Source organism: Podarcis filfolensis (genome assembly GCF_964270895.1).
Source record: "Podarcis filfolensis genome assembly, chromosome: 1".
NCBI lineage: Eukaryota > Metazoa > Chordata > Lepidosauria > Squamata > Lacertidae > Podarcis > Podarcis filfolensis.
Genome location: NC_139604.1, coordinates 113,291,604 through 113,315,655, shown reverse-complemented (window position 1 = coordinate 113,315,655; position 24,052 = coordinate 113,291,604). Strand labels below are relative to the sequence as shown.

General features: G+C 43.0%; 1 protein-coding gene across 3 annotated transcripts in view; it reads left to right on the top strand.

The window, feature by feature from the left end:
• Nucleotides 1-24,052, top strand: part of TTC7B (tetratricopeptide repeat domain 7B) — a 101,516-nt gene that overhangs the window by 19,472 nt on the left and 57,992 nt on the right. For all 3 annotated transcript variants that reach the window (XM_083612069.1, XM_083612068.1, XM_083612067.1), the window contains exons 5-7: nt 3,326-3,447; nt 20,197-20,275; nt 22,859-23,031. In XM_083612069.1, the coding sequence (XP_083468195.1) occupies nt 3,326-3,447; nt 20,197-20,275; nt 22,859-23,031 (374 nt within the window). The remainder of the gene's footprint in view (nt 1-3,325; nt 3,448-20,196; nt 20,276-22,858; nt 23,032-24,052) is intronic.

Sequence of the window (24,052 nt, the reverse complement as noted above, 5' to 3'; positions counted from 1 at the left end):
CTCCACAAGACGTGCACACATCTCCCCTTACTTTTTAGGAGGGAAAAAGTGAGTCTCATAGAGCAAAAAATACGGTAACTTAGGGCAGTATTGGCCATCATGTTTATTCATGAAACCTAAAGATCGAAAAACTAAATTTATGTTTACTTACTTGGACTAGTGTTAACTGTATAAATTCATGTATATACTTTGGTTTGTGAAAGAGGACTATAGAACTGGAAAGGACTGGGTCGTTCCATTAGGCCAACACTTGTGCTAAGAAAATGTTCCTTCACACAAGCCACATTAGCATATAATGACAAATTATGGTTTTGTGCTGTGTGGATGAGTTTCTGTGCACTCAAACAAAGCATTAGACATACCCCCTTGGCCTTCTGCATTGCTGGGAGAATGTCTGCTTAGTGTTACATAGGAAACGGGGACCCCAGTTTACAACGAACCATGGTTAGTTTCTAAGCAAACCAGCTTCAAACCATAGGTTATTAAGCTTTCTTGTTTAATAAGACATATTCACATTGAGAAGGGCTGTAGCTCAGTAGTTTCTTGTGATTCCTGAACCACCTCAGGGAAAAGTAGCAGTGTTGGTATGCTTCAGTATGGTACTGATCTTGATTAAAAACCTACCTTGGCCATAAATTCAAAAGGTTACTTCGAGGATGCCCGTCTGTCCTGGCTTTTGCATTCCAGGTATTAGTGAAAAGAGAAAGACCTGGGTGAGATGCTCAGAGCATGCCAGTTTTGATTTATGCATGATTTTGATTAAAAAAATTATCAGTAGCATATTGTGATCAGCAATGCAATTCTGCACTTTATTTTTCTCCTGAAATTTCCAGAAACTTGTGTGCCATCTAAAATAGAGCACCTCTTGTTACTTTAAGTAAAGCATTAATTTACAGCTGTAATGCCTAATTCACTATTTGGAGACATTTACTGAAGATTAAATAACTCATTCTTTGACCCCAGTGTGCATTATTTTAATAAATCTGGCTGCATGCCAGAATAGGATATCTCATTATTTGCTGGAACTGAGCTCCTATTGATGGCTCATTTCTTTACACATTCCAGCTGAAAATAATCCAACATCATGTGCTGTTCAGCACTTTTTGTTCAGAATGCTGTGACTTTTTATCAGTGTCTCAAGGTTATGACAGTGTGGCTTGCGTAACTCACAGGAAAACTCCTAAGGGTTCACGTGGTAAAAAGAATCTTTCACCAAAAATGTACCAGTAGTGTGTGGTGGAAAATGTGTTGCAGCTTTGTTCTTAATGAAAGCTGGCATGCCTGAGTGGCTTATTGGTTGTGTAATCTTAAAATATAACACAGAATTTGTAGTCCTGAAGTATATGCAGATTCCTGGATTTTATTTATGACCTTGTGTTTCATTTTCCCAACCTGTTAAATTGACTTCATAGGAATGTACTGGAGTTTATCCGGTTTTTAAAACATAAAAATCCTCCGAAAGAACTTTTCAATCCATTCTTTCCTCAGTGGTCTCAACAGCTGTTTACCACTTGTTTAAGCAACTTGGGTTCTTGCTATCTTTGTTTATAACATTTTGCCAGCCTCAAAGTTAGGCCTAAAACACTAAAATAGAGTAAGAAAGCAAGTTACAGACATCGTAAAATAAAAACAGGACAGTGGGACCAGGAAGTGAAACATTGATGAAAGGAGCAAATTGGGCCATTAAATGGAATCACATTAACATAAAATGCAGTTAAAGGCAAGGGAGAACAGGATCGGCATGGAAGTAGTTTTGAGTGCTGTAGCAGTTTAGATTAGCCTTTGCCAACCAGATGTTTAGGGCTACAACTTCCATCAGCTGCGCTGGTTGGGGCTGTTGGGCATGGGAGTAGCCAGGATTTTTGTTGTGGGGGCAGGACTTCATTAGGAGGGGTATAACTGACGTGATTGGTCAGTTGGTTAAGTATTTCTATTGTTTTACTTGGGGGGCAGCTGCGCCTGTGCTGTTGGAAGTCCAAAATATCTGGAGTGCTTCCAGGAAGAAAAGCAAGTGAGTCTGGGCCTAACAGCATCGGCCTTTTCTTAGCCCTCACCCCACCCCCAGCCGGCAGCCCATTGTCCTGCCGAGATGGGGGCAGGGCGATGGCCACCCTGTAGCCAGGTGGGTGGCACCTGGCCAGGTAATCCCACGCGGTGTCACAAACCGCATGAGGAGGTGAGTGGACATTGTTTTACTCGATCGGGGGGGGGGGGGGAGCTGCACCCATGCTGTTGGGAGTCCTGAATATCTGGAATGGTTTCAGGTTAAAGGTAAAGGAACCCCTGACCATTAGGTCCAGTCGTGGCCGACTCTGGGGTTGCGGCGCTCATCTTGCTTTATTGGCCGAGGGAGCCGGCGTACAGCTTCCGGGTCATGTGGCCAGCGTGACTAAGCCGCTTCTGGCGATCCAGAGCAGCGCACGGAAACGCCGTTTACCTTCCCGCCGGAGCGGTACCTATTTATCTACTTGCACTTTGACGTGCTTTCGAACTGCTAGGTGGGCAGGAGGGTTTCAGGTTGGCAAAGGCTAAATAGTGAGCCCATTTGAAAGTAATGCTAAACCGTCGTTTAGCACTGCTTGATGAGACTCCATGAGCCTGAACAAAATATGGGGCTCATGCATTTAGTTTAGTTTCACTTTCAAAGAATCTCTGTTTAGCGTTATGGATGACTTGAGGATTGTGGTTTATAACAAAGCAACGGTCAGCACAGGAGCAGCGAACTAGGAGCACAGTTTAGCAAGTAACCAGTGCTTTGTTAACCAAGATCTGCAGCTGGTATGTAATGCTAAGCCAAGAGTTGACTGCTGGAGTGAGAGTGTGGTTGCCAACCTCAGGGTTTTAGAATCCCCACATATTCATACTTGATATTCAGGCCAGTAGAAGTTTAGGATTGGAGTTGTAATGACCAGCACACTCTTCCGAGGTTTGGGAAAGACTCAGAGAGTGTGAGCTGCCTCTACAGTAAGCCCCAAACGAAGAAGTGCTGGGACAGTGGCCTTTAAAAAAGTAATTTCTTTAGTGCCTCCCAGGTTCCCTCCCATCTGGGGATGCAAGAGTAAGTGGGAGGTTGGTGGCAGCAACTCCTGTGCTGTGGAGTAAAACCTACTGGCAGCACACCAGGACTGTTGTGTTGCAGTTGCGCAACAAAGGGAGTGTGAGAGCCTCTCTTGGGCACCCACCACTATTGTCACATATGGAACAGGATATAGACATTGAGATGATAAAAGGAACGTATGAAGATCAATACTGTGTGTGTAAGTTGACTTGGGAGAAAGGTAGTAACTTGGGTAATTTCGATTTATTCCATTGTGTGATCACCCAGGTAATCATGGCCAATATACAGAACAGAAGCCCTAAGCCAGGGCCTGCGGCACATGAACAAGAACTTGGATATTTTTTAGAAACAGGACTTCAGAGAGCCCATGTCTTGTACTTCAAAAATGGGTAAGACTTAGTTCAATATTCTCCTTGATCATAAATTTAAGAATCTGCCAGAAAGTGAACTAGGCCAGCCTTGGGTTATGTCTTAATATTTCAAAAGTATAGATACTTTGAAAATATTAACTCCTTTGTGACAGTCAATTTTTCATTGCACAATAATTTGAATTGTGTGCAAAATAGATCCTTCAGTATGTTTTATGGGAATGTAATCGGTTACAAAAAATTGTATTACAGATTTACCCATTTGGTGGTAAAGTTTTAGTAATGAAGAATGCTAGAAAAAGAAGAGTTGTTGATCTTAAAACTTCTTTTCCAAATCTCTTCAGTTACCACTTATTTTAATATTGTGCTGCAGGATAAACGTGCATGAAGACCAACAGTATGTATATGCATATTTCCATTTGTGACTACTCAGTAGATCCTTGTAGACTCTGCATGTCAGGTCATCCATAATTTTGCAATAACCTTCCCTAAGAATAGTTTACTAAGGTATATAAGAAATCCAAATGCTACAGAAAATGAAGAAAGGAATTCAAGCCTCTGTTCATTTTTGAAGGCTTCAAAACTTGGTGCACTAGGTTTTAGATTAGTTTGCTACTCCCACAACCCTCTGAAAGATGTGACTATTATAACATTTTAGATTCAAGTCAACCTTTATAGGAAGAGTAGAATATCCTGCTGTGTTGCTAAACTGTGTTTGATATAAGTGTCGTAGCTGGTGAAAAGCACTCCAAGTTTTGAAACATAGCATGTAATTGCTCATTTGAGTTTTATAGGTCCCATTTTTAGTGTTTTGAGAACCAATATGGAATAATGCATGGTCTCTGAGTTGTACTGTAGTTCTGATACCATTATTTAATTGGACGAAAAATGGAATATTAAGATTTCATTTTTCGAATACCCCTAGTAAATAAGGTTGCCAGGGGGGAAGGGGAAGGGAAGAAGGAAATGTTGTACTCTATTTCAATTTTTAGTGGGAAATACTGGAAAAGAATGAGCTACAGAATGCATGTTCCTAAAACTTTACACAGGAGAAATATAGGAATTTTCTTATTTAAGTACACAGATAGTTTGCGTAGTCTGGGCTTAGGGTTGGTGGGCTGATCACAATGAACTAGTTTATTCCAGTTCAAGAAACTAGTAGTGGACTCTGGTCCACAAAATAAATTTGTTAATCTTTAAGGTGCCTCAAGACTCCTTGTTGTGTTTGCTGCAACAGAAACAGACTAGCACCGACCCTGAGAATTCATTTCTTCCTACAAAACATCAATTACTAGCTGGCTTCTGTTCTGAATAATTAAGGCCATTTCCTACACTCTTGTGTTTGTTCATCAGAGTGAAGGTTTCATACTTAATTAACCAAAGATCTATGAATATGGCCCTTTCAACCATCCAGTTTTCATTCTGGAAGTAACTTGGTGCAATCTTACGTGAAAATGCTAGATTTAGAAGTAGCTTGTAGATATCTTACCAATATAAGTGGCTAAGGTTGGGTGTTTGACCTCTTCAAAAACATTTGCCTGGTCATGTGTTTTTAAAGTATCAACATCATGGCAACAAATAAGATTATATGCTGGTCTGGCACTAATTGCAAAATAACCACACAAATAACCACAGCTGCTATTGTGAAATAATTACATTAATTCTAAAAATGTAATGAATTGTATATTTTATTACATTTTTATTCTGTTCTACTGAGACCTGAAGGGGGATCCCCTTTTCCCCATTTTATCCACACAACAACCTGAGTCGGGGTGACTGGCCCAGCACCACTTAGTGAGCTTCAGGGTGGAAAGTGGGCACAAACCTTGTCCTCCCTGATCTTAGGCGGACACCTTCCCACTAGGCAGTGTCTTTTACCATTGATGGTTGTTTGTGAAACACCTGCAGTTATAGGAGAAGCTTTGCTTTGCTGCTATATTTGCCCATGTCTTCTGCCCTTGCAAATTACACCATCATTACAGGAAAGAAAGAAAGAAAGAAAGAAAGAAAGAAAGAAAGAAAGAAAGAAGAGAGAGAGAGAGAGAGAGAGAAAGGTTACCATCTACACAATGCCATTTTTGGAATATTTCACAGTATTTGATCATGGTCAAATAATAAGTGGTCAGTTGAAAATATTTGACTAGTCAATTGACTGGCATGTCAACCAAATAACGTGCTATTTATATGTTGTTGGAATCCATCTGCCTCAAGAGACAATGGAGTGCACCTCTGGGGGTGAAATCAAACTTCTGCATGGAAGTGACCTTCATGGGATGCAAGCCTGGGCAGTGTGCATGGAGATCCTGGGCTGCACAGACGACAAGCCCTCCCCCCCCCCCAGTCTTGCTGATGTGCTACAAAGAAAAGCAGAATAATCTGTTTGGCACCAGCTTGGCTGCAGGAGATGCCGGAGGGAAGCATGCAAGGTGCCATCCCACCATCTTAGGGACTCCACTCTGGATTTGTGTAGGGGTTACGCCTTAGGCTTTTCTTCTCCCAAAGATATCTCAAAAGGCAGTGCAGGTTTAGAGTGTTCCTTCTCCTAGATGGCCTACTTCTCCAGGTTGCTGAGCTTCATCTGTCCCTCACTTCCCTCTACAGCATATGCAGAAACCGCCTTCTTGACTGTTGGACCCTCTCTTGGTCTCAATCCACTCATTCTGCTTGAACCCGTCTTTGCATGCAGGGAAAATCCCCAACTCACCGAGGGTTTGAGACCCATTGGCTTCCGTCACCCGGTCTAGCCAGCAGGTCAATTGTCAGGGACTCAGGAGCAGGAGCACTGGGGAGAGAGGAATTGGAGAGCGAAGGGGAAGAATCCGAGGGCAGTGTAGGGGAGTATGACAGTGGCCCGAGAGATTCCATGAGCTTCTCCAGCGAATCAGAAGATTCCCAGAAGGGGGCGCCGATGGTCAGGGCAAGGGGGGTCCCAGGGGGGACGCACCAGAAACAAGGAGCCAGAGGGGAACCCCAAAGCAGCAGTGGAGGATCGGGACCAGTTTCCCCACCAGAGCGTAGTGGGGGGGAAGAGTCACATGTGTCAGGGGCAGTGTCTCCTCCAGAGAGGGAGTCAGGGCTGACCACGCCTCCATCGGAGAGTTGGGGAACGGAAGGGAGGTCAGTTGCAGCTAGCCCCCCCGAAGGGGGAAGCAGTGACAGCAGCAGTGAAACGGTCAGGAGGAAAGCTGCTGGCTGGGCGCGCGCGCCAAGTTCAAATGTGCAGGCGCGCGGAACAGCAGGAGACCCGGATGGGGAACCAGCTCCTAAAGCCCGCCGGAGGGAGGGAGAAGGCTCAGGGGAATCAGCGGGAGAAGAGGCTAGAAAGGGCGGAACCCCGGCGGGCAGGCGGACCCAGAGGAGGAAGGAGCAGCGGAGAAGGTGGAGCAAGGCTAGAATCTTAAATTGGTGTCAAGGGGGAGGAGACTCAGACGGAGCATCAGCGGTCTGACAGTTGAGACGTAGAGCTGCGTGCTGCGGCTCTGGAAGTGAAACTGAACTTCAATAAAGACTTTTATACTTAACAACGAAGCAGCGTTGGTCCTTTGTGAGCTGGGACCTAGGGTAGCTCTGACATCAATCATTCAGGATTGTACACCATTCCAGGAACTGAGGTTATGCATTGCAGTTATGTCTCATTGTAGTGGGTCTTTCTAGGTGTATCTGTTTTGTAACTTACAATTTTTATCGCCATAGTGCAAACACAAAGAAATTTTTTGAAGAAGCTCTTCACATCAATCCTTACTCTCAGCGATAATATTGAAAAGTCTTGAAACATGACACTTGGTTTGGCTATTCCAATTCAGCCCCCATTGTTTTGATATCCCTTTGTGCAGGAATCTTTATTTTCTCCTAAATACCTCATTCATTGTCTTCCCTTATAAAGATGGTCATTGATTTCTTTTTTCATACATGGCCAGTCTAATGAAAAAAATATATATATTTTGGGCCGTTTCACACATTTCTATTTTTTTAGCTGCACAACTCATCTGTTATAAGTGTACACTTAAAATGGATTGTGTGAATGCAGTAAATGTATCACAGAGCAGTTATTGACTGTGGCTCCCTATTGAGTGTGCCCTTGCTGGCAAACCTGTCTACCTGGGTGCAACATAAAATGGGCCGAAACACAGAAAATCCTAGGATGTTTTCATACACTTTCTGCTGGTGCTTCTTTGTATTCACAGTTGTGACACATGTTAGATTTTTTAATATGTGTGTTTTCCAGCTGTCTGTAGGAAAGGGTTGCAATGGAAGTAGGAGTTTGACACAACTTTAGCATTTTCATAAATGATAAACCATTGAAAATTAGATTGCATGTAAAGAGATACTTTTAAAAGCATTAAATGGAGGGTTGAGTTAGCAGTGAAAACTCTGTCATTTCTCACAGATTTGGCTTCCAGAGTTCTTTGGGCAAAGGCCCTGCAGTTGAGTCTGTCTGAATACATTTGAACTTTGTTGAACAATGTGAATGATTGCACTCTCCCCATGTTGATCACTATTGCTGTGTTTATGGGAGTGTATATGAGAGGGAGAAAAACACTACTTGGAAAATATGCAAAGATACTAGCATCTGTAAAAAGGTTAGACTCATCGCACTGGTGGGTGTTTATATTGTTGCTTATTGAAGCAGAATAATTTATCTTAAGGTGGACCAAGTGATCCATTTAATTGGTTCCATTATTAGCTGTTTCTGTGAAGGTTTTCTTTTAAACAGAAATGTTAACCTGCTGTTAGAGACACTAATGAAACTTTGAAGATCCATTACCTTTTAGGTAAACTGAAACAGCAAGTAGGAGCATTTAGAAGAGACATGGAAAATCAATTATCTTCTCGAAGTCTGACCCCGTTTTATAACCATATATAATTCGTACACTTCAAGTTGTCATTAATTTCTTCTCCCCAAAAGAAGAGAAAAATGAAAAAAAAGAACGGTATTGTATTCACTGGCTGCGGTCGCATGTCATGCTATACCATAGTTTAGTATGACATGCTCAAGCGGGAATGAGCCATAGTGAGCCTCAGGCTTGTGTGCTTTGTCCCTCTCATCCTGTCATTGTCATACTGTAGTTACTGAAGCTGGCTTGTTTAAACTAAACATAGTTAGGATTAATCACAGCAGAAGGGAAAGTTCCAGACTCCCTCTCCTGACTGCATGGGAAGAGGGGATCATGTGAGTTCAAGGATTGTGGTGACTCATTCCTGCTCATGCACATCATATGAAACTATGGGTTGGTGCCAACATGCAAATGCAGTCTCTCTTTCATAACAGTATTCTGAATATTAAAATTTCATTTATGCTATCTGAAGAAGTGTGCATGCACACAAAAGCTCATACCAATAACTAACTTAGTTGGTCTCTAAGGTGCTACTGGAAGGATTTTATTTATTTATTTATTTATTTATTTATTTATTTTAATTTATTTTGTTTCGACTATGAACAGAGTTATTCATAATAAGCAACTTTTTCTGGTTGCTTATCCAGTTGTCTTGCTCCGACCCTCAGACCAAAGTGGTAAAAGCCTTTTATCAAAGCACTTTCCCAAGAGAGCAGGGTTCAAGATCTGGCATGGAGAATCAGTTGTAAGTCCACAATGTGATCCAGCAGCAAGATCAGATAACAGTCAAGAGGTCAGTGTCACATTGATATATCACAGGTTGAATACCCCAGTAAGGCAGGTAACTAGAATGGAGAAAAAGGAACCAGAGGCCTATGTTGTTTCCAGCAACTGGCAAACTCAAGAGCGAGACCTTATATACTGTGGCCTCCTAGACCATACCCATACCAACCCAAGGATTGTTTACTCATGAGTAGACTCCTCACAAGTGTCATGACAAATCTTGGTCCCTATCTTTATGCTATGTTGTTCTTGGGCCTAGCCCTGGCCTTTCGGCATTCTTGGGGACAACTGGGTGGCCCAACGTGTCCCTCTGACAGTTCCAAGGGGTCTTCAGCTGGTCTTCCAGAAGAAGACCTATCAAGGTGATCCTCAGCACTGGTTCTCGAATACCCCACCTGCTCCTCAAATAGAATATCTAGTTAGTCATCTGAAGACCCAGTGCTTGGCACCAAGTCAGAGCTAGGTCAGTTTTACAGTTTAATGGAAGGGATGTCATAGTTTTGGATTTCCACAGGACTCAGTAGAACCCTGTTTGTCTCCTTTCTGCTGGATACACATGGGAGTAATATACCAATCCAGAAAACAAGAAATCTATATGCGCCTCGCAACTCTGCTCATCATAATATCCACCCCCTAGAAAGGGAAGCCTGGATTGGGCAAATGAGAGTCACCCACAACCTTCCATTTCCTAGTTTGCTTCTTGTTCATTTACCAGTGAGAGAGGAAATGGGAGCTCTGTTGAGCCCTACAGGGATCCTTCCATGTAGAGGTAATGTACGTGAGGCCAGAAGAATATCATGTCTATCTCTCTATACTGAATTCAGACTCATTTATCACCATGCTGATAACCAAGTGTGCAAATCTACTCTTTGCAGTCACATTCACATGAGTGACAATTTATCAACAACTTCAGCATTCAGGCATAGCCCAGCTTGTATTAATTGGCTCAAGGGGAGAATGAGAGCCATATTGTTTTATCTTTTGCAAGCTACTCTTCACTGGCGTTTACCCCCTTCCTTGCCTTTCTCTTTTAATTAACTTGGAATCTCTTTCTGCAACGATCATCATTCTTTCTCATTGCTCTGATCGCATCACCCTTTGCTTTATATCCTTGGGTATGACTTTATATACCTGGACTGACTCCCTGCAACTTTTAGGCTGGTTTATTAACAGGGGTAGTAAATCAGTTTTCCCTTGCCTTTATGGATAACGCTTTCATTAGAACTGCAGTGAACAGAAAAATACGTCTGGATCAAAGGGAATAGAACATCTCCTTAGACATTCAGGGAAGATAACCTGTTAGGGATATTGTTTTGCATCTCCTAAAGCTGCTTGTACCATGTCATGCATTCTCAGTGTTGTCTGAAGCTGATTTTGGAATGGAATACCAATGAGAAATTTCTATACTATAAAGCCTAGATGTTTCACAATGAAGTTCCACACTGTATTTTTTAAATGCAGAATGAAGCATTTCTGCTATAAAGTCAAGTGAACAACAACAGAATTTCCTTTCATTAATTTCTAACTTTTTTAACCAAGTTTATGCTCAGTGTTAGAATGACTTCCACATTTTTGTGTGGTTAATAGTTTGAACCTGCAAATTTGTTAAATTGCTGTTGTGCAGGGTCATTTGGATTATAAAAGTCTTTTATTGACTGACACTATGGACTTGATTTGGGGTTCTCTCTAAAGGCTGTGAAGAAACAAGATATGCTTTAAGCAATAGCAATGGTGTTATTTAAAAAGCAAGATCTTCTGTTTTATTTCAAGTAGAATGGTTGCAAACCAGTAGCCTCCGTCTTGAGACTGCTAGCTATGTGGCAGCTCCTACAGTAAGGGTAGATGGTAGACAATAGCTCTAGTTACATGGTGAACAGATTGCTGTTCCTCCCTCTAAAGATTTCACAGGGTGATTTGCACTTCTATCATCACAAGTGACACCTCTCTCTCTTTGTTTCCCAACATTCCCTGTCATTTTACTGTTGAAAATTATGGTTATCTCAAAGTGTGATCCTTTACAACCTTGGTTTGCAAACTTATTTTGAACTTGTTTCAGTCCATGATTTATGGGGAATCCTGGTTTGCGTTAACCAGAATTTATGTTGGTATACATGCAGTGACCTGGTTTGCATGTGACAGCCATGGTTGCCAGGAGGAGTCAAACCATGAGCTCGGTTTGGATGGCCTGCTAACGAAATCTTGGCTTAACCCCTGGCAGCACATCAGCACCAGGGGATGAGTGTAGCAATCACTATCACTTCTTCAGGAACCCACACACTTACATGTTCATGTTAAGCTATGGTTTGGCTAAGCATGAACTGAGCCACTGTGAAGCAATGTTTAATGCTGGAGAGGGAGGGAGGATATTACTCCAGAGACGGGAGGAGGAAAGGAAAAGAAGCAAGTGTACTATGGCTGGTTCCCAGTTTGCAAGCTATTAGAGCTGCAGATGGCATGGACCCTGTACCACAGTGTTCCCCAACCTTGGGCCTCCAGCTGTTTTTGGACTACAATTCCCATCATCCTTGACCACTGGTCTTGCTAGTGAGGGATGATGGGAGTTGTAGTCCAAAAACAGCTGGAGGCCCAAGGTTGGGGAACACTGCTGTACCAGACCTGTCTTGGCCCTTTTGAACTTGCTCCTTCATTCTAACCTTTTGAAAAATGTCCGAAGGCACTTCTGTTTTCCTAGTGTTTTTAGGGGACTGGTTAATTCCAATTCAGCACATCATTTCTTCCTATACTCACTTTTGTCTGTTCTGTATTCACTGTGGTTTTCGCTGTGGAATTGCATTTTGAGTGCTTATATATTTTTATTGAAGTTTGTAAAATGCCCTAAACACCAATTTAAGTATTTTTAATTTAAATGTTAATGCCCCACCATATAGCCTGTAATAGAGTGGCAAGTCCATGACAGTACTACATAGAGCAATCTTGTTTCCTTTTTCCAGCTAATCAGCTGCCAATAAGAGGTTGCAGGCTGTTTTTTGTTTTTGTTTTTTGTTTGTAAATGGCAAGGTAGTAAATCTTTGCAATTTTGGTGAAAGCTTTCTGACTCTTTTGTAATTAATACAGATTAAGGCTAGAAGTGGCGCTCAGCCCATTGCTCTGATTGCCTACTTGCATCTCCCCTGTGTGCCATTGCTGCTGCTTTTCCAACTTAGAAGCTTCCAAGTTTGAAAGGCACTGCTTTGTTTGAGGTGCCGAAGTCTTCTCAGGGTCTCACTTTAGCTTACAAAGGCATCAGAGCTGCCATCACCCTACTTTTCAAAGAGGCTCTCCAAAAGCACTTAGGCTCAAGTGATTCTGGGGGGGGGGGCAAAATTACTTCTCAAGGAACTCAATCTCTGTGATATGAGACAATGTGGTCGGTGCGTAGGGCTAGGCTGTAGAATTAAACTATTTTAGACAAGGGTAAATTTATGAAGAGAGAGAGAGTTTACAAGCATTTGAAAGATGGAAAAGGAGACACTGCTTTTAATGGGATTGAATGTGTCCTTGAATAATGCCTCTTGCTTGGAGAAATGGTTTATGTGTAGAAAGCTCTGACTTTTGTGAGTCGCGACTGTAGCCTGCTCTAGAAAGGGAACAGTGGCATCCATACTCTGCCCATTTTTACCTGTGGTCTTGCGCACTGCTGAAACGTGCCCCCCGCCTCCCGTGAAGGTTGCTCACAAGGAAATGTGGTCCTTGGCTGAAAAAGAAGGTTCCCTGCCCCTTCTCTGTCAGTTATGTGCCCCCATTGCAGAGAAATCCTAAACCAGCCCTAGAAAGGAAACACAACAGTTTGTTTTCCTTTCAAGAGGAGATCTAGCTAGTTCACACCATTTCCCTCTCTTTAAAACAAAAACACGTAAAATGGATGGCAAATGCATGTTTCCATTGACTGGGTGGAAAGGGCGTTTCACGCAATCGAGGGCAGAATTGGCAAACCGGACTAATGAGGTTACAAGGTTAAATGTCCAATCCAAGGGGAGAATTACCCTGCTACGCCAATTCCTTTTGTATACATGACTGTAGACAATTTTCAGGAAGTTTGCAGTATGGAAAAACGGGGAAGCATTTGTAGATATCTTTATGTGAGGTGAAGTATTTGGAACAATCAGACATCTGGACAAGCAGGTGGTGGTTTTTCTTTAAAATGAAGTTGTTGACCAAATCTAAGGTTTAGGTTCCACCACTGCACCCAACACAAACACGCACTGTAATGTTTTGCTGAGTACAGTGGTACCTCGGGTTAAGAACTTAATTCGTTCCAGAGGTCCGTTCTTAACCTGAAACTGTTCTTAACCTGAAGTACCACTTTAGCTAATGGGGCCTCCCGCTGCTGCTGCGCCACCGGAGCACAATTTCTGTTCTCATCCTGAAGCAAAGTTCTTAACCCGAGGTACTATTTCTGGGTTAGCGGAGTCTGTAACCTGAAGCGTCTGTAACCCGAGGTACCACTGTATACTACTTTCTGCCATATCAGTCCAGCCCAGAGGTTGATCAGTTGCTACTTTCTCAGGTCAAGGAGCCTCCTGGATTAGAGGCATGTTGCGGGAGTTCATAATTCCTTGCATGCTGTATGCGCATTGCACTGTGACTTTTTCATCCCCCTTTTCTTTCCTCTTAAAACAAAAAGACAGGCTGCTCATGCGCAGTCCACATAATGCTGTGCTGTATATCCAGATCCACCCATTTAGCTGCGAGGAGCAGCTGCTCCTTTTCCAATGTCCACTGAGCCATTGGCAGATTACAAGTCCATCTCAATGGTGTATAAAAATGCCCTCTGGTCAGGACTTCCCCAGATTTAGATTGTTGTTGGTTGCCACGATCCCTTTCCCCGGCTTTGGAGGCAGAAGAAGAAGAAGAAGAAGAAGAAGAAGAAGAAGAAGAAGAAGAAGAAGAAGAAGAAGAGTTTGGATTTGATATCCCGCCTTTCACTCCCTTTAAGGAGTCTCAAAGCGGCTAACATTCTCCTTTCCCTTCCTCCCCCACAACAAACACCCCACTCTCAGTGGGGCTGAGAGACTTCAAAGAAGTGTCACTGGCCCAAGGTCACCCAGCAGCTGCATGTGGAGGAGTGGGGACGCGAACCCGGTTCCCCAGATTACGAGTCTACTGCTCTTAACCACTACACCACACTGGCTCTCCACCAAACTGGCAGGGGTAACCCCCTGGCCTGCTTGTGATTCCAAGCCTGGAGGAATAGTGGAGGCTCAGAGCAGAGCTTTAGAAGTCCTGGGTGTTCCTTCAGAGTCAGAATGACTTCCTGGTGATCTCTGCCTGCCTCGCCAGGTCCAAACTCATGAGAGGGTGGAGGCTCGTCATATACAGGAGAAAGTATAGACACTCACCTTGCTGAGGGGCTTGTTGTGCTAAGCAAGGTGAGCATATCAGGACCCTTTGGTGATTTTGAAAACAAAAGCTGTATATTTGTGAAACTGCTAGATGGCTTTGGGTGGGATCCAGCTAATAAGTCCCCTTAGAGGAAGCCCTGTGCAATATTGAATTTTGCTTCATCATGAAGGATGTACATTTGTATAGATGATAACCTTGGAGGCATTTCTGAACTTCTAAACTCATGGGGTTATAAATCCTTTCTTTAAAGTTTAAACTCCCACTTTCACATTCTTGTTTCTAGGGTCCTACGTAAGCAGAGTGGGCCACTTTTCATTAGAAGTTGTGGAACCTGGCAGTAAGTGAGCATGAAAACATGCGAACTGATTCACAGCTTCCTTTTAAATGGAAACTCTATTAGCAGGGAGTTTATCTGGTGAACCAGATTTCCTGAAAATTCCTGTACTAAAAACCTCTTAAAATGACCTTTGTCCCAGTTGTTACAGTAGTACATTTGTGACTGTGCTTTTTGCAAGCTTTGTGTAAGGAACAGAAATTGTATTATCACGAGAAGAACCATGCGACAGCAGCCCATGTTAAACCATGGTTTAAAACAGCCTATGTTTTAATTTGAATGAACAATGCGCTGGTGCAAACTACTCAAAAGTTCCCATAGTGTTCCTCCCTTATCCTGCTGTTCCTGCTTTGCTACAAATGAAACAAGCCAGATACTGGCATGTCATGCCATCCAAACAGGCTTGTGGTTTGTTTTCCCAAATAAACGAAGAGTCGCAACCAAGGTTTGTTCTTTGCTAACTGCTTGTGTGTTGTTTGGGAGAAACAAATCGTGAACCTGGGTTTAGACAGTACAGTGGTACCTCGGGTTACATACGCTTCAGGTTACAGGTGCTTCAGGTTACAGACTCCACTAACCCAGAAATAGTACCTCGGGTTAAGAACTTTGCTTCAGGATGAGAACAGAAATCGTGCGGCGGTGGCACGGCGGCAGTGGGAGGCCCTATTAGCTAAAGTGGTGCTTCAGGTTAAGAACAGTTTCAGGTTAAGTACGGACCTCCAGAACAAATTAAGTACTTAACCCGAGGTACCACTGTACAACAAACCAGACTCTGGCTTGCTTCATTCATGGCATGGCAGCAACATGAATTGGGAACGAGCGTCACAGAACTTTTGAGCAGAGTGCATATTTCTTATTCACATTAAAACATTGTTTTGAACAGTGGTTTAATGTGACAGGCGAACCAGGCCAGTGTGATGCGACTCTTTAGAATACAATTATAGCTACCCTCCATTTCCGTTGCCAGGGTGCATTTAAAATGAAGTCTACTCTTCCTAAAATCCTAAAATCCAAAATATCTAAAAATACCGGCTGTGTGGGATGATAGCGCAGGATAGGGATGCAGTTTAGGGTACATTGATGTCCTGAAGCCAAATGTTTGATTCCAGAAGTCCCTTCTAAATTAGAGAATGTTTGTTCCTGTATACTAGTTTTCAGAATTATTATTTTTTTAACAATAAGCTCTGTTTCAATAGCCACTATGGCTGTCCATTTGAATAAAGTACTCTCACAGAACAATCCCTTTTGTGGCATGCTGATTCATATTTAAACCTTTTCAAAAATTGATAGTACATCTTACATAGTAAAGTAGTTGCATTAGTTCTTCATCACCAAAACCCTTTTGTTCCCTCTTTGCTCCCATAGTGATATGGAGCCTAGATGCGCCCCAAACTGGCATATAACCCTCCGTCCAATCCCAAAGCAGCTTGAGAGAGAGTGGCCAGGAGTTGTTGGTTGTCAGGGTAGAAGCAGCTGCAGAGTTGGTACCATGGCGCCCCTTTCCAAATAGGGCCTTTTATCTCAGCAGCATGGATAGTACTACAAGGTGTCTCCTTCCCGCACCACTCTGGCAATATCAGAAACCCCAGGTCTTTGCCAATGTTGCTCCTCCGAGAAGATGGGCCAGTTATGGTTCTGAAAGAAGCTATACCTTCCACGTGACCAGGAACCTGTGACGTAGCAGAGTAGCACAGGAAGGTGATATTGAGTCCTATCTCACTGAGGTAATATTGGAACCATCTATTATTATTATTATTATTATTATTATTATTATTATTATTATTTATTATTATTCCGCCCTTCATCCAAGCATCTTTTCCAGCACCAACAATATTTGTTTGCATGGATCGTGTAGGGAGTCCCAGCTGAAATAAGAAAGATTTTTTGCAAGCCATTAGGAACATAGAAAGCTGCCTTTGACCAGCCCCTTAGCGTCATGGCTCGCCTACCTAATACGTTATCCTTTTTACCTGGAGATACCTGGGATTGAATCTGAGACATGCACAGCTCTGCTACAGAGCTAGGATCGATCCTTTATAAGAACAGTAGGAAACTAGAAGCTGCACTTTTGGTTTGGGTGCTTTTAAATTTTTATTTTGTTTAGCATTCAAGAAGATATATAAGCCCGTATTTTGCAACTATCGCATACACACACACAGCCATCTATTATTATTATAAGTTTGGATCTAAGATAAGAAACTAACCTTCAGAATGGGGGACAGCTTACTTTAGAGACCACTTTTGTTTAGATGGCAGTATTGAATTTTCCATATTGCTCATACACTGCTAGTTTAGCTATTGCCTGGGATGAAATGACTAATGTTTTGTAAAACTGGATTTGGCGACTACTATCTCCGTACTTCTGCTTTGGTTTTCGGTTCTTTTGAACCCCTTGGTTTTCTGTTCCCTTTCCATAAACAGTGCCCAAAAGCTCAGACAGGAAGTTAGAACAGACAGCAAGAGACAGTGTAGGTGAGAAGATGCTTAGCAGGTTAATTTCACTGTTTTATTTCTATTGTTAAGTGTAGAAGTATTTTGGTCTGATGATCTGCAGATATTATGCTACTCTGCACTAGGAAGTTTAATGAAGCAATTCAGAGACACTGCAGAAGAAAATATCGTAAGCCCTGACGCCACGCCAAAGTGCACTGCACTGCAAAATTATTGTTTTTATCCTGGCAAAAGTGCTGATTAACTAACTTGTGATGCATTTTAATCTTGCATCAGTGCACTGCCTGGGTCACAGGTGCCCTGGCACAGTGTAAATCAGTATTTATTATGCTGGAGTGTAATTGTCTCAGCCAAATGGAGTTGGTGTGCTGGACCATTAACTGATGCAAAAGTCTGCATTTCCTCCCCTGAATTACGAAACTGCACCATTTTGATATCTGCCTGGTTTGCGTAATCAAGATAGCCATCTTTATAATGCGAGAGTGTCTGAATTTTCAAGTTTTGCACAAACATTAGAATTAGCATAGGGAATTTGCATAATTAGTTTGTTTCTTGATAACTCTAGGAAGTACAATTTCTTCTCTCAGATCTTCTATTTGTGTCAATAGCATTTTCTTTTTCTCCTGCTTTTCTTCTCTCGTGTAATTCAGAGAAATTGCAGTGTTAAGTTACATCTTTATTTATGTTGATATATAAGGCATCCCTTCCACTTGCCCCCAAAACTCTTGGGCCGTTTTCCAAAGGGAAATTTTCCTCCTTTTAAGCCTAGTGATAAAGGGAGTGTAAGAGAATTAATTGTGTTCTCTCCTGGAACATCCTGCTGAGAAGCAGGAAAACGTCCCAGAAGCCTCTGCTTTACTAGAGGTCATCTTAGGTCATTTTTACGAAGAGGTACCTGGAGGTAGCAGAGCTTAACTTGCTATGGGGCTAACAAGAGCACAATGTGATGTTGATATAGGAGCTTCTAGGATGATCATCTATTATCCAATGAGGAGAAGAATGGAGGGTGTGCATCTAGCATCCACTTCCTTATTGATGCCAGTGAGGCAACGAGGAGAATCAACAAAAGCTGCAGCTTCTGTAAAAGGAAGGGGGAAGGTGGGGCGAGCGTTTGAAACTCCCATTGTTCCAGGTGCGTTTTGCGACAGGGAATTTCATTAGTGTGAGCAGTTTCTGAGCTCTGGGCACACAGTACTGCGCCTAAGATTTCAGATTAAAACTGCAGAGTGGATGGAAAGGAGGACCTTTTTCTGCCTCCCCACTTCCAGCCACTCTCTGAAAACTGAAGAAGAGGGTCTCTTAAGAATATTAGTGGAGCAGGCAGGGGAAGCATGGCTTTGCTTTTTGCAGTCTTCCGATGAGGACTAGACCATGCGAAAAATGAATGTAAGATTTTAGCTGCAGTTCATTCATTTTCAGCTTTGTATTCTTGTTGTAAAAGAAGCACACCTAGACATTCGGTTGTTGCGCCCATAACCTAGGTTCAAGGTGCCATTTAGCTCCTAGCTTTCATATCTCAGTTTCTAACTCTGGGTGGGGCAAATGGTGATGTGATCCTCAAGACCCACAAAAACATGAAGCCAGTTTTTGGGCTCTGTACGCATGCAAGGATACTTTGCATGATTGGTTAATTGAAGGCTGCAATTCCGTGCACATTTATTTGGAAGCAAGTTGTATGGAACAAAGTAGGGCTTAACTTCCAAGTAAATGGATATGAACATGGTTGCAAGTATTAAGAACTTTCCATAAGCAGGGAAAGGCAGCTATGAGTATTTTTGTGATATGGGAATATTGTAGACATCAGTTAGCTGGGGGGCATAAAATAGGCATAGAACAATCCTCCATATGAACTTCATGGATAATTTTGGTGATATATGATGACATCTTCTGGATTCTAGTGCTGGTGCTGAGCTGAGTCTGCTACGAAGCCCATAATAATGAATATATAATATTTAGCATGATGATGCATTGCAATAAAGGAGGAACTAAACTTCCTTTTTAAAACTGATATGGGATTGTGTGTGTTAGAAGGGGGAAATGCTTTGTTTGAAAGGGGAAACGGTTTGTAAATTAGCAGGGGTGGGTACAGGATATTCTGTCATGTACAGCTTCCATTTATGGATTGTTGTGAATCGTTCGGAGCACTGCAGAAGTCTTCACATTCTGACAAGCCGAACTTGCAGTTGTGTACTGCAGCTTTACTGCAAAGTCCAGTGTCCAAGTCTGCTGTCAATCCTGCTGTTTAATTTCATGTTACTGTTGCTCAGATTTATTTGACCTTGGAGAAAAGGCTATTTTTATATGGTTGAGACATGCACTTCTTGCGCTCATTCTGTCCCTCATTTATTTCCGTTTATTTAGCAGTAATGGGAATGCATTTTTTATGAGAGAAAAAAATGACAAGAGGTTCATTCTCATTTTAAGAAAGAATAGTGAATTAAATTTTGTGGTACCCTTCTGCTCAACTTGCTACCTCTCCTGTAAACCCTGTACTGCTGAAAATTAAAGTTGGTTGTAAAGTTGTTTTCAGAACAAGTGTATATTAAAGATATGCCATCCAGTTCTTTAATTTTCCATCTCAGCGTTATGGTTGCTTTACATTTCTGAGGGATGGGAGGGATTTTTGTTCAGCCCAGATTTATATTCTGGATTCTTCTAGAAAAATAGCTGCAACAGCATCAAGATAACAAACGTTGCTTTGCTGTCCAGTGACAAATTAATTGCAGTCTGGGCATATCTGGAGTGCAGACTGTGAAAGCTCAAATGTCAACAAACCATTTGGCCTTTCTTGTTTTGGTGTTTTTTGCCTTCTCTGAAACATATATGTTATGTTTTGGATTTGAGGAAATAGTATTTTTTGTGATCCAGAGTAAAAAGTTACTTGATCTTTACAAAAGTGGATAAATCAACTTTAGAAACTGGGCGGGCATTGGGGGGATGGGACTGATGCTTCCTTATAAAGTATTAAATGTTAACGTATTAGCTGGAAATACTATTTCTGTGGAATTCTGTGTATACATACAGGAATTTGACAAGAGGAGTCGGTAGATTTAGAGAGATCCTACGAGCTGTTGAAACGAGAACTACACAAAATTTACGCATGGTAAGTTTTCATAACTACAATTAACTACAGATTGTTAGAAATTGATAATTAGTGATTATTATAGTCTGCAGTTTTATACATTCCTGCTTGGGAGTAAGTCCCTATTGAACACATTGAAAAGTGGGGCTTTTTTTGAAAAGTGGGAATTTTCATAAGAATGCACTGTAGTAATATTTGATGTACTGCAGTGCAATGACCCTTGCTGTAACCAGCAGATAAAAATATTATTATGTTACAATTGCTGGTTAACATGCATGCCTGTACAAGCTTATAATAAAAGTTAACAGTTCAGAGAAGAACTTTGACCAGCATTTGCTATTTATTAGAATTTTGACAAGTGGGACCTGCATTTATAAGCTGTTAAGAGGCTCCATTTACATTCAGGTGGTACATAAATTTTGTTAAATTAAATAACCATGCAGTGTGAAGTGCTTCTGTTCATGTTTCTAGCCACGCCATTCCTTCACTCTCACCACCTGACTTTCTGGGCCCTCCCAACAGCCACCCTTTCATGCGCATTGAACGTTACATAAAGACATATGAAAAACCTTTCTAGGTTAGGCCAATGACCCATGTAGTTCAGCATCCTGTTCTTACATTGGCCAACCAGGTGCCTATGGGAGGTCCACAAGTAGGACCTGGATGCAGTAACACTCCCCACACACCTGCAATTCCCATACTGGATGGAATTCTTCATAGCACCAAGGACAGGGGTCAACAAACTTTTTTTTGGAGGGGGCTGGTTCACCGTCCCCCAGACCTAGTGATGGGGCCAGACTGCACGTGCGGGAGCGCACACATGGCGGAGGGGGCTTCTCTCTCTCCCCTTCTCTCCCCTGGTCTACCTCCTCCGCTGCTCTGCCTGCAGTTGGGAGCCAGCGGTGGTGGTGGCGCCTCTCCTTTTCAGGCCAGCTTTCCCAGGTGTGTGGCCAGCAGGCGTGCCAAGCTCCAGCCCACAGCGCGGCCATGGGGAGAGGCGGGCGGGTGGTGAGGCTTCCTATCAAAGCCCAGTCCCCTTCCTCTGCAGGGCAGGGAGAAGCCAGGAAGAGGGAGGGAGGAGGGAGGAGATACCGCTGCAGGGAGGGAGGGGGGAAATTGCAAAAAATGGTGCCCAAAAAAAGAGGGGGGAAATGGCGATCGCGCCTATCCAAGCGGCGATTGCAGAACCGTTTGTGGGCCGGATCCAGAGGGCAATTGGGCCAGATCTGGCCCACGGACCTTAGTTTGCCGACCCCTGACTACGGAGATCATTCCGTCAGTGCAAGCGTTTCTGCTTGCCTGACGGAACAATCTCCCCTCTTCTCCTTCTGTGTGTGCCGTTCTGGGGGATCTCTTGACCCTCCAAAGAAGATTTGGGGAGAGGTGGGGAGGAAGAAAGCCCTGTTGTGCTAGTGGAAGTCCTTGCAGTGGCTTCCACTATTGGAACAGGGTAGCTGAATCCAGCCAAGTGCCTCCAAAACTAGAAGTGGAGCATAACCATTCATAGCCTCTGTGAATTCTCAGTGGCCTGCTTTTTGCCGGGAGGGGAGTGTTCCTGCTAAGTTTTTGGGGGGTTTTTTGTTTTTGTTTTTTTGGTATTTCTTGTAATCTTGAGGTTGTCCTACGCCTGTTGATAGTGGGACTACTATGGATGGACTTCTGGGCACAACTCTGGGGTCCCACACACCCCAGGAGCTCCTGAACAGCCCTGGACATGCCCCAGAGGTGTTAGATATCTCCCATTTTGATTTTTAAAATTTATGAGCCCATGGCAGAAGTGGTGTGAGCTCAGCCAATGAGATTCCACCTTTGGGGTTGTGAGGCAAATGAGAGCATGAAGTGGGTGGGATGAGGAGGCTTGGCCTGTCCCCTTGCTACTCAGATGGCCTCAGGAGCCCCACAACTCCAAAGCTGACATCTCATTGGCTGAACTTGCTGCCGCTCTCCCCCTGTGGGAGTTAGGAAACGCATGGATCCTCAAGGATCTGGTCAGCGCAGCGCTTCACAATGTGCCATCCATCAGTCTTGCTTCACTTGCGAGCTTTGCTCACCCAGCTAGCTAGCCAGGCACAGAGTGAGAAGTTCTGGGCCACCACTACGGACTCAAACGCGGGAAAGTTTAAAAAGGTAAGGTGGGAAAAGGATGGAGTGGCCAGAGGATGGAATGCACTGTCTTTGGGGCCTTCCTCAAACCTGGCACCATCTCTGCCCACATGTAGAGTGACCTCTTAGCTGTGTAAGGATCCACACTCAGAGAATGATCTACCTTTCATCAGCTGCTCTTTTAAACCTCGGTTGATTCTGTTAAGAACTTTGTTTTTGTTAGCCAGTTTCATTCTAATACGTATTACAGTGACATCTTATGTTAACTGCTTTGAGTACTATTGTAAGATGGTATAGAACACGTTGAGCAAAATGCAATATGTTGATGGCACATTCCGTTGCTGTACCGAAGTTACGTGTTGTAATTGCTTGTTTTGCTTCGTGCTCCTAAGCATAATTTTACACAGTTCTACTTACGTCCCTACTGCTGCAGTCTTTTCTTCGTACACCCTTTTTTTGTACACCCTTAACTTCCGGGAAATTACTTTTCCTTGTTGACAGACAATAGCAAGGCAGCTAGCTGAAATCTTGCTACGAGGCATGTGTGAACAAAGTTACTGGAATCCACTGGACGACCCTCCTCACGAGTCACCCCTGAATGATCCCCTATGGAAAGGTGCAAATACTAAGAGTTATGCGCTTAGCAGAAGACCACGGGTGTACTCTGGAGAAAAGTAAGCTTTTCGTTTATGATAATGATTATTTTTTAATCCGTTACTATGAATTGCAACAGTATTGCTGAAATATAAATTGGGATGATAAAATGTAGGAACGCAACTCTTAAACTGTGCCAGTGCGCATATGAGTGAAAGAAGAGTGGAGAACAAAATCCATACTTTCTGGTTTGTGTTAACGCTATTTGGATATTATGCCTGTTTTGTTGAGAGATGCTTTAAGTGGGCTGCAGTGTATTAGCTTAAAAAGTTGGAGTCCTCCAGCCAGTGGCATGGTCTTGGCTGTTCTTTCTCTCTCTTTAAAATTGCCAAAAGGTGGTAGCTTGAATCTCCCCCGCCTCCCAGTCACCTGCTTGTCGAGTTAGAATAGCATGAACATCTTCAGAAGTGTTTTCTTGGCAGGTCCCACCATTTTTTGGAACATCATGCAGAAGTTTTTCCTACCTTAGAACTATTTTTGGAGCTTCAGAATTTTTACCTGCCGTGAGCCTTTGTTCCATGAAGTAATGAAACAATCCAATATTAAAATTTCTAATTGTTATTGCTGTAATGCAATGCTGTTGATGATTTGCATGTGCTGTGATCTGCTCCAGTAGCATGTAAGAGGCTTTCTAAAATGATAAAGCATTTAAGTTCCCAGGGTGGGGTTCACCTAACTAGCCCCATCAGAGGAAGCCTTGTGCAAGGACTTACACTTGCGCAATGGGACTGTCCCATCTCTCCTCTCCCCCCCCCCCCCCGCCCATCTCCCAGATTGGCTCTGCTAGGTTGGGAGAATCCCAGAACAACACACAGTGGGAAGGAGAGGGGGGTTGTTCTGTCTGGCAGGCTGAAAGGCTTGTGCAGAGGGAACGACTGGAAGAGCACAGCATTGAGTTACACCAGAGACCAGCAAACTTTTTCAGCAGGGTGCCGGTCCACTGTTACTCAGACCTTGTGGGGGCCGAATATATTTTTTTTGGAGGGGAAATGAATGAATTCCTATGCCCCACAAATAACGCAGAGATGCATTTTAAATAAA